This window comes from Orbicella franksi, chromosome 5 (genome assembly GCF_964199315.1).
Source record: "Orbicella franksi chromosome 5, jaOrbFran1.1, whole genome shotgun sequence".
Taxonomy (NCBI): domain Eukaryota; kingdom Metazoa; phylum Cnidaria; class Anthozoa; order Scleractinia; family Merulinidae; genus Orbicella; species Orbicella franksi.
The window spans coordinates 26,106,222-26,121,938 of NC_138149.1; the positions used below are offsets into that span (position 1 = coordinate 26,106,222).

General features: G+C 38.1%; 2 protein-coding genes across 2 annotated transcripts in view; both read left to right on the forward strand.

The window, feature by feature from the left end:
* LOC145487654 (neuromedin-U receptor 2-like) overlaps window positions 1-1,390 on the forward strand; it is a 128,326-nt gene extending 126,936 nt beyond the window's left edge. The window contains exon 2 of the mRNA XM_081466470.1: window positions 144-1,390. The gene's annotated coding sequence lies outside the window, so the exon portion shown is untranslated. The remainder of the gene's footprint in view (window positions 1-143) is intronic.
* A 3,444-nt stretch (window positions 1,391-4,834) lies between these two features.
* On the forward strand, window positions 4,835-15,122 carry LOC145488191 (uncharacterized). The gene is made up of 6 exons (XM_081466995.1): window positions 4,835-5,137; window positions 9,582-9,983; window positions 10,865-10,987; window positions 11,423-11,548; window positions 12,281-12,394; window positions 12,902-15,122. Exons 1-6 carry the CDS (start codon window positions 5,059-5,061, stop codon window positions 13,189-13,191), a joined length of 1,134 nt encoding a protein of 377 aa, XP_081323121.1. The 5' UTR covers window positions 4,835-5,058; the 3' UTR covers window positions 13,192-15,122.
* Window positions 15,123-15,717: the final 595 nt, after the last annotated feature.

Here is a 15,717-nt window from a genome sequence, read left to right on the forward strand (position 1 = left end):
GACGTTACGATTAATCATTACAGCAGAACTTGCTTTTATAAGCTGTGGTGTGCTTGCTATTTCTCCCTGGTTATATTATGTTTCCCAAGCATACAGCTCCCTAAGGCCATTCTACATTACGCCGAAGCAATTTGAAAACACAGCTTTATTTCTACGGTTAGGCCTACCGTTCACACTAATCCGTCACGAAAACGGAGCTTTTCGAAAACGCTTTTCAAACCGGAGGAATTTGAAAATGCCGGATTTTCGTTTTGATGTGGACAATCATGTAATTTCCCTGGCGTTCTCTTATTCAAACACAAATCCAAAATGACCGGTGATTATTGCGTTTTTAAATTCCTCTCGCGTAGTGTGGTCGGAAAACATTTGATGCGTTTTCAAAGTGAAACCTTCGTTTCCAGATTCTTCTGGCTTAGTGTGGACGGCCCTAAGGTTATATTCCCTAATTTTGAAAATTAGCTATACGCACGTATACTAAACACGTGTGTCCACACTTGGTTGCTTTTCTTGACCCCGAGAATATATGTTGTCTCCCCGGCACCCCCTGTCTTGTTCCTTTGCATCAGGTGTTTGTATTTAGAACCAATCTCTATCTGTGTGACCAATATGGTTGCATAGGAGAATACTAAAACCAACTTATCTTATGATATCAAATATCAAAAAAGGCAGATAAAACGGGTCAGCGGCAGTCAACTGAGTACTTTAATGGTTTTTTTTTTTTTTTTTCTTAACCCGAGGATGGCACAGGAATGAAAAAAATGAGATCAGTATAACTTGCAATGTAATCGGGGTGGCCCAATCACCCAAGCATTGTGGCTTCAGAACTCATCTGCTAGTATATTGTTTTATAGCAAATGGTTTGAACCCAGGAGTATCAGTAGTTCGTATAGTGTGATCGTCCGGGTGAGTGTAGTTCTGAAAAGAACTGTTGTTGGTGACTGACGTTTCGACGACCTGAGCGGAAGTCATCTTCAGAGTCTAGTGAATAGTGTTTGTCAGTCGATGATGTTATAAGTCTGGTCCGTTGAACGTGATTGGTCAGTATAGCCATGATGGTATTGGCTGAAAGACTCGTGTAAAGTTTGTCATCAGTCATTGGTGGGTTTCGATCCGTTTATTGTTAGTCAAATAGGTCGGTTTTTGGTCCGTGTATTGTTAAATCGGTCTGTTAAAAGTCCGTTTGTCGGTTTCGTTTCCGTCATGGATAAGTCGTTTGTAAGGCGCCGGTAGTTGTTGACATCTGTTAAGAGGCGTTTGTTCCAGGTTAGTGTACCAGCTTTCCAGAGTCAGTCGTTGAAAATAGTTTGTACTGTAGGTTAAGCACTGAGCAGAGTCCCAGTCAATGTGTGGTTTGTCAGTTGATGATTTACAGAACTACACTCAGCCGGACGATCACACTATACGAACTAAGTATATTGTTTTCATATAAACGCAATAATTATTTCTTTCTTTTTTTTTTTTTTGAAAAAATACATGAAATAAAAACTATGAAAGGTAACATTTGTTATAAATAAACTTATTGAATTCACGTACATGCACTATCGCGGTAAATAAGGTGATCCAACTGAAACAAGATTGACATTGGAATTATCTATAATAAAAGTTTTCTCTGGTTTAACGATCTAGAGGAACTGTTTCCAACATCACGTTTGTGGCATCGCAAGAAGTATGATCGGCAAATTCCTTGTGATGTCAACTTTAGAGACGGGTTACCCGTTCACCCTGATAACGTTTCGTGGGAGCCGGAAGATATAGCCATTGAGTCTTGTTATGATTGTATGCTCGTGTTTGAATCCTTTGTTTTTCGTTTTTTTTTTTTTTTTTTTTTTGGAAAGTTTGTCGTTGTCAGTTTGTTTTATTGGTCGTAGTCTCATAACACAAATCTTGTAAGTTTCGTTATTTTCCCGTCATTTTTCGCCTGCTTTACGTATGTTTTTTCCTGTTCTGTATGGTCAGCTTATTTTGATTTGTTTCAGCGAATCGCTGGTCAGAAGTGGGAATAATAAACCTAATGTGTGGAATTCGATTGACTGCAGCAGGAACGGCGGAGCCGGGGGGGGGGGGAGAGCCTTTAGCTCCACCCAATTTCAAGCGAAAAATACATAAAATAATAATTTTACAAATATCTCCAGAGCCTTACAAGTTAGCGCCTCTTGCGCTCGCTTGTAAACTCCCCCCCTCCTTCGCCACCACCACCCAATTGAAAATACGCTCCGCCATACCTGTACAGTAGGAAATAAATAGAAAAACGCAAAACTTAAAATATTGCATCACAATTACTACCTTAGTTAAAAGGAACAATCTATAGTAGATTTCACTGATGATTAAGACATTCAGACCCCGTCCACACTTCGCCGGAGAAATTTCCCTCCACACTACGCCGGACGAATTGAAAAACGGTGTTTTCACCCTAAAAACGCATCAAATGATTTCCCTCCGCGGCTACACCGGAGGAATTTAAAAACGGCGTTTTCACTCTGAAAACGGATCAAAGGATTTGCCTCCACACTACGCCGCTAGCACCGTCCATTTTGGATTTGTGTTTCAGGAAGCAGGGAAATCGGATTATTATCGTGACCTCGTTTTCTTCTCTGTCCACACTAGAACAAAGAGCCGGCGTTTTCAAATTTCTCTGGTTTGAAGAGCGTTAACGAAAAGCTCCTTTCTCGTGACAGATTAGTGTGAACGGTAGATCTAACCGTAGAAAAAAGCTGCGTTTTCAAATTTCTACGGCATAGTGTGGACGGGAGCCGCAGATGATGATGATGAGGAAAATAATAATAATAATAATAATAATAATAACAATATTTACAGAGGATATCACCAAGCTAACACTAAGTTAATTAGGGTGGTCCTCTATCTACATTACTACACTTTACTATACGGAATTAAAAACTGAAGCTTAAAAATTTAAAATTACAAGGGTAAAAAATAAAAATATATATAAACAAGAATATATTAATTACAAGCAGTTCCAGCTAAACATTGTTTAAACTTTTCTAGGCTATAGTCTCTAGCGTCCACAGATAAACCGTTCCAAGCATGGACTCCTCTGTACTGCAAAGATGTTTGTCCTGTCTTAGAAGCTAGATAGCTTAGGTATAAACAGGTTTCCATTTGCGGCTGATCTTGTGTCGATTTGGTGTTTGTCTTTGACATACTCAGACCTGTTATGTAGATAATTAGGGATAGATTTCAGTTAATAGTTGTGTACATCAATATGGACGTAAAGTACTCAATGCGTTGATTTATAGTCATCCAGTTTAATTGGTAGAACAGCTCAGACGATGGGATATCCTGGGGACGCTTGATATTAAGAATGACTCTTGCCGCGTATTTCTGTAATCTAAGGATCCGATCTAGGTTGTACTGCGATGTCGCGCCCCAGATAACGCATGTATAATCAACAATAGGTTGGATTAGGGGTTTGTAAAACGACTGTCTCGCGCATTGAGGTGAATAGGTTTTGATAGCTTTTAGGAGATTAATTCGTTTCAGAACTTTAGCACAGGTAGCACAGGCATGCCGCGTTTTTGAAAGGTCCCGGCTGTACCTCCACGAGTGCTAGGTATGTGCGCAAGTTTCCAGTGGCTACTAATTTGTCAGATATGAAAATTGGTCTATTTCTACAAGAAAAATACGATAACAATAATTTCGTTACTTAAAATTAGGGGAAAAAGGGCGGATATCCACGCTTACAAAAAAAAAAAAGACCTCTGACAAGCTCGACGACAAAAGAAAAGACTGTAATGTTCCTTAATGTCAACGCGATGAGTAGGGGCATGCGCAGTAAGGATCCACATGGAAATATTTTAAGGACGTTTGCGCAGATTGTTTCTGCGCATCCTTACTGCGCACGCAAATTCACACCCAACGATATACATGAGAGCGCGCCCTAAGTAACAAAATAAACAATGATAGGGCAGATGGCCATTGCTATAACTTTGCCTGGATTTAACGATCTTGGACGTTCAGTGACCCCTATTTTTCTTTTGATGGATCATCAGTTCTCTACCGATTTTCTACGTTTAGCGAAAAAATGAAAAAATCTGTCGATTAGAAGTTTGAATTTTTGCAAAATGCACCAACGAATGCCATTCTTTTTAGCTCTTCGTTTATCTGTACGACGGTTTCAAATGCCTCTTGAAGGGTTAAGTTTTGTGAAAACGTTGGTAACACTTGGAATTATAAATGCAACAGACCCACTTCTACAGAATATAACTAAGATCGTTTGCCTTCGTTGACTCACCTTCGATATTTTTAACTACAAACCCCTGTAGACCATGTTGAATGACGTGCGCCAATTTTTCAAAATCAGGGTAGTTTTCCACACGCTTTATCTCTGAAACGAAGTCGGTGATCGACTGGAAAATTTCGCGCGAACGTCCTTAAGTAAATCAAATGAGACTAAGTGTATTCACTTATTTCCAAGAAGTGTGTTAATAGTTTTCTAAATTAAGAGAAACTCTTCCTGTGTTTTGAAAATCTCAGACTTTTAAAAATCTCATTGTTTAAACTTTGTGGTAGCGCCACAAGGGCAGATGTCAAAAAGCGAACGCGTTTGATTGGATGTGGCGTTTAGGGATATGGGTTTTCATCATTACAAATTTAAAGATGAATTCTGCGCTATTGTTTTTTCAAAACTGAAACCCGTTATTGATGAGACTATAAATTATTAAATTATAAAATGAAAATAATGATTTCAATGCTTAAATTGACATTTTAGAAAAATCCACAGACGAAGCTCAAACAGGATCTAACACGTTATGCAAAAATTATCTTGTCTGTGAATTTACTTGGTTCCAGTTTTCGCTGTAAGAATAAGTGGAAGCCAAAACCTGAGAAGATTGGACAATTAGGCGAATAATCAGCCGAGAGCTATTGTTCAAATTGCTGTTTATTCCATTAGCATTAAGTTTACAAAGCAGTGTATGCCCGTCAGAGTTTTCTTTTACGGAGACAAGTTCGGTAATTTGTTTCATTTTATGCGACAACCTACCGCGCTTTTGTTACCGGCGCAAGGCGAAGCAGTCGACTCTGAAAAACACAAATGGCAACATGTCGCGGTTCAGCGCTCGTGGATTTCGCGTCTTCTTCGCTTCTGTCCTAGTTTTCTCTGCATTCTGCAGTGTTCAAGGTAAGGCAAAGCTTCTTATAATGTGACTTAATGTTTAGTGGAGCGACGGAAGTGCCTGAAATCTAAATACGTGTTGGACTTGTGATTGTAGGCACTGACGTACACGTTGGCTTTGTTGTGAGTCAGTTTTAGTTTATCAAGGGCTCATATTTCAGTCAAAACTAACAGTAGCGGTTGTTCGACACTCGCTCACTCCAAATTACTCGACTAACCACCAAAATAGCGATAAAACGCTTTAGATATTTGCAAAGCAGTCTATACCTCAGGAATGACTGTCTACGCGAGTAGACCAAAACAGATAAAATGCAAATGTTAGATTGCAATCCATTCATGGGAATGTTTCTCTGTCAAAATAATGCCAAGGTTTAATACCCTATGTTGATAATTTTGGATTGAGGTGAATACTACTTCCTATTTACGCATTTACAAGATGACTTATTGGTGACTGAAGAAGGGATCTTCAGTCTTATCGAAATACATACGGAGCTCTATAGCTAGAACAGGTGGACACAAAGCAGTCTGTAATATTACACACAAATAGCTCTAAATCCTCTTGAACAAACGTCAGCGAACGATCAATTTGAGTAAGAAAGGTAAATCACGAATGGTAGTTTTAATCAAATCTGACAATTTCCTCGCACCAATTACATTTCTATATACGCGCGAAATTAAATTATATTCAAAATATGAGTACACAAATTAAAAAAATCACTGAAGTCCGTCAGATTTTATGCGAATTCTTTTTATTTCACTTGATGGTAAAATATAAGTTAACTAGGCTTAATGTCGTCCGGCGAAAGTTAAGCGCTTTCGGAAAGAGAGCAAATGTCATTTTATGGCGTTATACCATAATTTGTTCTCATCCGTCCTATTTGACGAGAAAGGAACTCTAATTAGATGTATTGAATCAGAACAACAATTGAGCTCTTTGCAGCAGGCTCTGTGCTAATTGTCTTCTCGCCTTCATATTGTAAAGGAGAAATGTCTTTTGCACGTGTAAATGGACTCTTTTGTGTTAACGTCTGACGATATGGCAAGGTTTAAAAGCGTTAGCCCCATGGGCTTTCGCTTGTATAATACGTAATAAAAAATACCGTAAAATGGGACAATATCCTGACGTTCTTATGAAATTAAATACATTTATGTTACACTATCTGAATACATCTGCTTGCCAAGTAGAAACGTTTGTAGCGCTGTTGCCGATATACGCAAGCCAGATTGAACGAAAATCGTTCGATATAGTCAACATGGAACTGTCTAAAACTGAGTGCTGGACAATAAAAATAAAACGGATAATTAGTAATCTACCATCAGATATGCATACATAACAAACCAAATTAATTGTGGTTAGCACTTCGTAGATTTCTCGATTTCCTTGAGAATATTACTACCATGATATGTGTGAACATATAATTTGTTCAAATTGATAAAAATAATTACAAACAAAACCATTTAGAAATTTTGTCGTGCAGTAGTCCTTTTAGGACTGACTATAATGCCGTGAATTTAATTGTTCTGAAACATGAATGTTATCATATGGAATTATGATTGCAGAACATCAGCCTCAACAGAATTTACATAAAGTGTCCGAAGAGAACTTGAGACAACAATATACCAATGCGAACAATTGGCAACGAAAATTGGCGCTGACAATTTTCAATTGACTAACTGCCAAAACACTTTCAACAAATTGAAATATTGGCCCTACCTCCTAAACTATAAAATTGTTATTCAAAAAGACAAAAAGCGAACAAGAAAGGAGATTAATAGCTTACAACTGGAAACAGACTAATGACTGAATTTTGACTGTCACCTGACAATTATTACTTGTGTCATGTTCTTGAAAACCGCAGCTTGTGATTTCGTCAACAACATCAATAACACAATAGTAACGGTAGCACCAACAGCAACAGCGCTTTCAATATTTTAACGAAAGACAAACAAAATAAATACCTGCAACCTTAAGTTAAAAAATAGAAAAAAACCTGGAAAATATAAATAAATAAATGTGGAAGCAATGCAGAAGAAAAAAAACTGAAGCTAACGAAGCACATCTACACAGAAGAACTCTATAGCGCAGTATAAGTAATTTTTTTCCCCAAATTAAATGATGTAGAATAATTACAGCTGTATGCGTAATGAACACAGAGTAGTAACGTATTTGAAATTTATAAACCAAAACGTATTTTAGTTATTTTGGTTTATCCAAATGGTACATTGTACAAGTTTTACTGATTTACAATAGAGTCATCAAGTCTTTGCATAACTTTACGCACGTTTATTTAAGTTTCAGTATTTTTTAATTTTTAATTTTTTATCTATTTTTATTTTTTTATTTTTTTTTTTTTATTTTTTATTTAATTTTTTTTGCTATCTTTGCAACTGCGCGGGTTAGAACACAATATAACTCATTAAATTAAGGTTTCACCTAATTTAATGACAGTTTGAAAAATAGAAAGCGGGTATAACTGAGAACACTAAATTGATTTAAATTTAAATAAAGGACAAATAAGTAGGAAGCAGGGCATTATGATTATATAAACAATTTCAAATGCAAATACGTCGACGTTAACGAATTATTAGTCGAATTATTGCATAATCAGGGGGGAAACGTATTTCCTCAGAGGCGATACACTGTTTTTGTTCGCGCAAAGAGTCACAAATAATCACTGCGGCAAAAAAAAACAAAAAAAAAAAATAGAATGGGTGCTATTTGAGTCGAACTGATAAATGTTTATGGCGTGATATCCTAGAGGACTGGGGTCTAATCAGTCATATTTTTGACGTTAGATATAGATGAGATAAGAAATTTTTCTCAGCATGGGCTTAACCGCAGTTGCTAAATAAAATATGTAAATTACACTTTTGCACGACGCCTGCGGTGAAAGAGGGATGCAAAAGCTAAGATGAATATGTCTATTAATAATCAATTCATGTATTTCTCGGAGTTTTAATAATTATATCAAAATATTAAAATTAAAATATTAAAATTGCCTCTTTTCTGATTGGATTAAATTAATATATATTTTTGCGAAAATGAGTAATTTATGTTGCTGGCAAACCTTGACTTATTCTGGTAACGCTGGCACGCTGTAATGTAAAGAGAAGTTTGTTACTGTTACTTTCTGTATAGGAAAGTTTTAAATCTATGAGAATTATTCCGAGCTATAAGAAAGTTTAAACTCTATGTTTAACCATCCCGACCTTGGGAGCTAATTACTAGAAAGCGCTAAATAAATGATCACAGAATAGGAAAACTTGTAATGGCTCCTAATCAGAGCAATAATAACCAAATTTAAGAAGGTTAATTCATTTAGCATTTCGCAGAATTTGACTAAATTTCTCGGCCTTTCCGATAAAACTAAATCGGCGAATTGTGAAATATCAAATGGGTTGTTTGTGACGAAATTTCGGACAAACTTATCGGCTTCAAGCAGAAACAGCGATCTTAAGAGTTGCACGTGCGCGCGCAATTTCGCACTGACTCGTGTCTCTGTAATTGTTGGAAAAGTTCGGTTTTATAATTGCAAAAAACAAAATCGGCGACATTTCTTCATGAACTACGCTCTTAAAGACCGTAGAAATGGCCTCCTGAATGTTCAAAATTCAAGCGGAACCACTAGTCATATTCTACATCTGAAGATTACGACTGGTCTGGGAAAAGACGAGAAGCTTAGTAAAAAGATCTGATGAGAGATTTTCTAGATATCTTGTCATGATTATGAAAAGTTTATAAAAAATAAATAAATAAAAATACATATTGCATGGTTGACATCAATATCGACACGAGGATTTGCTGATGATAATCCCCTTACAATTATTTTATGCAAAAAAAAACTGAGATGAAATCCGATAGGAAATCGAGCAATTTCAGTTTTTAGTGGACAAAAATCTTGTACCAGAATAATGTCAAGTATAGTAAAGTCCTTTTGAATTTCCTAAAAGCTAAGATGGTCTGCGATCGGGAAACACATCAGAGAGCAACATGGGAGGGACCCAAGTAACATAGATCTTGGATTTAAGATCTTACGGAGGTGCCAGAACAAATTTGATTTCATCATGCATGAATGCTATAGTTATGTAGGGTATCTATAAAATGCAACCAAACGTAACAAAGGGTTAAGTCTGCGTTGGGCTGAGTAATGCATACTGCCGGAACTTATCCTGGTTTCCTGGTTTCCAGCTCGCAAAGGGTCACAATGAGCTGAAAATAGACAATATGGCCATGACTAAGGAGGACGACAACGGATTACAAACTCTAATTTGAAAAAAAGAACCCATATTTTCAGGATGCGTCAAACCGTCACTCAACCCTTTTAAGATCACAAGTACGTGATGAAATCCTAATGCTTCAAATCTGCTTTGGAAGCTACGTTCAAGATAATTTTTAAATTATATCATTTTGGTCATGGTTTATAAAAATGTTTCTGTCTCCTTGTGTAAGGTAATTCCTGCCCAAACGGTTGGACGTTCTTCGAGGGTTTTTGTTACTTCTTCTCGAACCAAACTGCCACCTGGGTTAACGCCCGCGATCGCTGTAAGGAGATTGGGGGAGACCTAGTGAATGTGTCTTCGGATTCGCAAAACGCGTTCGTTGCGTCACATTACTCAAGCCTTAGTTGCTTATCCGAGGGGGCCTGGATAGGGCTTCATCGTAATCCAAGAAACACTTCGCGATGGGTTTGGCTTGATCAGCTGGACGAGGAACCTATTTACACAAAATGGCACAGGAAAGAACCCATGAACGATAGCTTAGATAAAAACTGCACGGAAATTCACCCCACTAAGAGCATATACTGGTTTGGAAGAGAATGCTCCGCTAAAGGGTGCTATACATGCATCAGAGGTAAGCATGGAATGCTCTGGTCAAACATAAATGTTTGTTTTGTTATTTTGGTTCAGTTCTGTTCCAAAGAATTGATAGCACATCAAAATGCTGTTGCGAAATTGTTGCTTATCGTATCAATCTATTTCTATTATTCTCGTCACCTTTATGCTTTGGGGTGCCAAAAAAAGTAACACGAATTTTAACAATAGCAACAATTATGGCATTATTGGACGAAGTTGAGCAAAATATCGTGGGGGTTTGTCAGTGGCGAGCACTGTCTTCTAGATGTTCCTCGGCAAATAATTGATCTGCGAGACACTGACAAATAACGAAATTTTGCGATAACCGAGTTCAACACTTGTTTTATCATTCGATCAACAAATTCGCTTTCGCATTTAAATCACTCTTTGACAGCTCAGAAAAAGCGATCTGCCATTTTTCACCCGAGAGCGTAGCTACAACTACACACAAGCAGAATATTATTTGCGGCAAAACACATTTAGACGGCAGTTATTTGCGTATCACGTGTTGGGTTCTCAGTCAATGAAAAGTAAGAAAAAAAATACATCGAATGATAGTGACAAATATTTACGTTGCTTCTTCCCTAAAGGGTCACTTAACGGTCCAGCCTCTTTCTGAGGAAAGAATTTTGACTGCACTCCGAAGTCTTTTTGTAACCTCAGAGGGCATATTACTTTTCTCATTGCTTTCTCCAAGAACTCCTGCGCGCCTTGTTAAATAATTATAAGTGCCAACCTCCTCATCAAGAGATCCATGAAAGCAAGGTTTAAACAAATGAACTTTAGCAACAGATCCTGAACAGGGACAAAGTCAGATCTGATCTTGATTTGACGATTTAAAATGAATTTTGATAGTGTTCTCATTTTTTTTTTCTTTAGATGCTAACGAGTGCAACAACTATAACATTTGTAGTGGCCAACCTTGTCTCAATATTGTTGGAAGCTATCAGTGTTCTTGTGGTGCAGGTTACCTGACAACAGAACAAAATAAAGAATGCGAAGGTAAGGAGAAAAGCTGAGTTCATTATTACCAGGCAACTCGGGGGGATTTCTAAACAAAATCCGGGCAGCGTTCAACGAAAGCTTTGACCTGGACGTGAACTACAGACGCATCCACATTTTGGCTGCAGTCTTACCTTCCTCGGGAGTTGGTTAGAGTCCCTGTGGAAACTTCAACTCAGCCTTGCATACTTCGGGTCTAATTTAGACACATTGTTACCTTGTTTTCACAACAAATTTTCCAGATTTTCTTCTTGGTCATATAGATGGGCAAGATGGGTTCTTATATCTCTGTAGAACTTACATTATTATGTTTGTTTCCATGCCATTAAAATAACCATTGGAAAAATGAAAAACTAGTCTGGTCGAAACCTCCACATATGCTTATGGAGGATAGCATATTTTTCTTTCTTTTTTTTTTTTTTTTATTCTACGCAGATATTGACGAGTGTAAAGACAAAAATGGCGGATGTCCTCACGAGTGCCTTAACGCACAAGGTAGTTACCTATGTCACTGCAGAGATGGATACGTAACGGAGAGAAATGGTACAGTTTGTAGACCACGTGAGTATACTGTAAACAAGAAAATGGCACGTTCGTCTTTTGGTAACATTCAAGAGAACGAGAGTCGCCCTGCCTTTTTTCACCAGCCTTAGGTAGCCACAAACTGTCATCCTAGCACCATAAAACATGTTAATGTTATTAGTCCTTTTTACTGGCCAAAGAGAAAAATCTCTCTGGTGAAATTAAAGATTCTGAGGTCATAGTGTGTGAACACCGTGACCTGTGAACTTCTTCTTACTAAAGGTTTTTATAACAAAGCCAAGTAATAGGTGTTGAAAAACTTTAATACAAGTGCAGAGCATGTGAAGCTAAACTTTCCTTTCATCCACATTAATCAAGAACGACAGGGGATGCGTGAAGAGGCTATTTTGATGAGCCATGCATGGTACATCACGACTATGGTTCTTCTACTCTAACCTTCCACTATAGGCACGAAAAACGTGCAAAGATAGCTTATATGTTTTCTATGACTTTCAACATGAACACTATAGGTTAAAGGGCTTCTGCATAAGGAATTGGTTTCCTTGCAAAACTAATTCCAACGACAATCGATAAAACCATCAACATGCTGAGCGTAGAGTTGTTGCTTGAGTAAGATTATCTCGGAACTTCCAGGGACAACCAAAGATAGCGTGTACTAGCCTTAACCTAAAATAGCGTGACCCCACCCTCGAAGACCAACTCCTATGTGACGTGATAGTCACCTATGATAGCGTGACCTTCTTGTTGCAGAATATACTACGCAGAAAACTACAACGAAAAGTGAAATAAAACCCATAGCGACAACCGCCAGCGAAACAAACGACACATATGTATCAACTGAACCTCCTCCTGAGCAACCAGCAGGTTAGTACAAACATTTACGCCTTAAAAGATAGCTTTAAAGACAACATTGAACACTATACTCGAGGATATTTCACGACCTGGAAGAACTGAGTAAACTACCCCTAGTATCAGTATCTGTAAAACCAACAAAAAAGGTATTTACTGCAGAGAGGCGGTTGCCTTATACTTAACGCGCTAAACTTCAGACGTAGCGCTCTCACTTTATGCCCTGACTATAGTCACTGTGTTGCGTTTTGGGTCAAGACACTTTACCGGCGCAAAATGCCTCTCCCCACCCATCAACGCAAATCAACGCAAGACAGTTATCCCGGCAATGAACTAGCGTCCTCGTCGAGGAGACTAGAGATACTTTAATTTATTTCATGGTACAGAACCTAGGACAAGCGCTGGTGTGCATGATGTAGTTTAGCGCAATCCAAAATTAAGAAATACTCTTTGAAAGTAAAGTGCCTTTAAAAAAGTGTCTGTAGCCAGGGTTCATTTTCCATCTTCACCCTCTGTTTTAAGATCAACTAATAGAAGAGCCAAAGACGTCGCCACTTACAAGCGGAGTGCTCTTCACAATGGCCATTCCACTGTGCTTCATTGTGTGTTTTCTCGTGTTATGCTACATCAAGGGGCCTGGAAAAGAAAAGAATAAAGAGGGTGGTATTCCCGGACGCCTAATTGAGTCTGTCTCGCCATTCTTGGACACTGCTTTTATTGACCCTAAAGAAAAGAACGGGGAACGTAAGGGTAAGAGGAAAAGCGTCACAACCAAAAATAGTACGTTTTCTGAGGAGGAGCCTATGGTATAGATACCATAAGCATGCCAGTCAAGAAACGCTTCTCTGAAAAGAAACGTCGAAGTGCCAGCTCCCATCCAACGCAATCATGCGCGCGTACAACGTATATGTAGATAGTATTTTGCACAAGATGAACACAATTCGAGCTTTGCTTGAAGTATTGCACGTTAAATTCAAGAAATATATCGGGAGTGTTGTAAATTAATTTGGCGTTGTTTAAGACGTAAATTATTACCCGATTTGAAAACAGCAGAATTGTCACGATTGTACCGCTGCCCGCTTTTAACTCACTTTGAAAGCTTATGGAGAATTAAACTTTGTACAGTTATAATAATTGGCATTTCAAAGAGTTCAAAGTTTGAAAAGGCTAGGACAGAAAAAAAACAATTTTACAAGCCGTGAAAGTTGTTCAACTTATCCATCAAAAATTACTTGGTCATATAACCCCGTGCACGCGATGTCGTATTATAATAACAATCAGAAAGTGTATTGAGTCTGACTAAGGGCTAGGTATGCAATGAAATGCCTAAAAGGAAAACGAGACGTGGGACAGTCTGGAGATAAGTCTGAAATCTCACGCGCGTCTCTTTTCATCATCATCATTACATCTGCCGAGCTTACCTCCTTCCATCCTGACCAAGGAAGAGCGTTTCAACGCGAATAGAAGAAAAACCTAGAGAGTACTCTTGTGCAATGAATCTAATTGTTGACAAATGGCATTCAAAACAATGCATCGGTGCATCAACAGTCTTCAACAGTAATGAGAACTGTTGATAAGTTTTAACTTAAAACTTAACTTTAACTTAAAAGTTACTTAATTTAGTGTCGTCGCACCTGCAATAAACAATTTATTTGTATTTGTTAAAATTAATATTTTCGACCTTCCCAGCTACACAGATAAAATGGCTTCATAATCCTTCCACTAAGAGCCTCTCTCGCAAAATAAACGCCCCTATCCCCAAGAAAAGTGTTTTTAGTAGTTACCGCCCTGGCAATATGCTCCTCATTACAATAAGTACTTCTATGACAATAAGCTCCCGTTTATTTTTATCCCACTATACAATGCCTCCAATATGACACGTTTTCGAGAAGTTGGGTACATGTTACCTACTAGCGGACTATATGGGAAGAATCCACCCTAAAAGGGTAACGGTTACCTTGCCCACGTCAAAGGAAAGAAAACGTAAGGAGTTTAAAAGCTGGGGGTAGAAACATTTGGGGAGAAACTGTCATTTAGGTACATGAAGGTGGTAAAATCCGAGACTCGCCCAAACGCCGAGTCCCTTATTTGAAAATCCGAGACTGAAATTGACGAACCGAACAGGCACACCTTACCCAAATCCAAGCGATGGAAAAGGGATTGAAAGTAGTGGGTGAATGCACCGCTGTTTCGCAATGGAAATTTAGTTCGCACATGCGCACTCTTCATCTGACCAAGTTAATTATTTTCCGCGTTAGTTAAGGTTAAACTATTCGCATAATCTTCGCGTCCATGGCGACTGGATTGCCTTTTGTTCATTCAACCAATGAAATCGTGCCCTGTAGATAATATATTAAAGTAAGAAGGAGTGATACGATTTCAGTGGCGGTCGAAGGAGCAGTTGATGTCAAAAATTTGAGGAAAACCGTTCGAATTTGGACAAAAATCAGCAAAACTGCGCTGCTATGGCGTATATAAGGATGGCTGCCGTTTGAAAATGTAGTGAAATGTTTCGTTGCTGATTTAGGAAGGCCCGAATTTTTCCCGAGAAAAGTAGCATGAAGAGAAAAGATGTTGGTTGTTTCTTAATCAAAAAGTGAGGTGAGTGTTTTAATCCGAGTTGTTTTAAGGTCTGTCTGAGCCACACGGTCATTCCTAAGTGTTGCATTGCGCACCCCTACTGCGTATAATTTTACGCGTGATTCGCGCGCGCGCATTATAAAATGGCGGCCTTTTCTTTTGGGCTGGACCTCGCCATAGAGGTAAATTGTCACTTTCTCAAAAACGAGTACGGTGACCTATCATTTTTTTCTGTTGTTTTGAATCGAGTAGTAAATTTCTCTATGTAAAATAAATATGGACCAATTCTCAATGTAGATCGGAAACGTGAATTTATCGAGCAATCGTGACTATGATCATGGTGCTATGGTACAGATTTATTGGGTATAAACAAGGTGCTGTTGCTCCTCAACGAACACGGGGACCCCTCATTTTTGTTTCAAAATTTAAGTCCTATAATATAAACAATCAATAGGCAAAATATCGGTGCAGGTTCTGTTTCAGTGGAGTGACTTCATATTGCATGATCAGCTGTTTACGCGACTCCATTTTGAATGTTTGTGGTATAAAAGTTTGAGAGGAAGGTGGTTAAATCGGTAGAGAACGTCAAGTTTACAGGTCCTAATAAAAGCTTATTTATTTTAGGACTTAACTCTCATTTGTTGATAAAACATAGGAGTTACAAGGCTTCTTTTGTAGTAAAAAATATCGAATATGGACATTATTTTCACATTACAAATTTACAGGTCATCTTTACGAACACTGTGTATTTAAAAATA

What these genes read in the sequence shown, in the direction of transcription:
- LOC145488191 (XM_081466995.1), top strand. Translation starts at nt 5,059, where the DNA reads ATGTCGCGGTTCAGCGCTCGTGGATTTCGCGTCTTCTTCGCTTCTGTC. An exon ending in GTGCTATACATGCATCAGAG is followed by an intron (nt 9,984 to 10,864) that starts GTAAGCATGGAA and finishes TTTTTTCTTTAG; the next exon opens with ATGCTAACGAGTGCAACAAC. An exon ending in ACAAAATAAAGAATGCGAAG is followed by an intron (nt 10,988 to 11,422) that starts GTAAGGAGAAAA and finishes TATTCTACGCAG; the next exon opens with ATATTGACGAGTGTAAAGAC.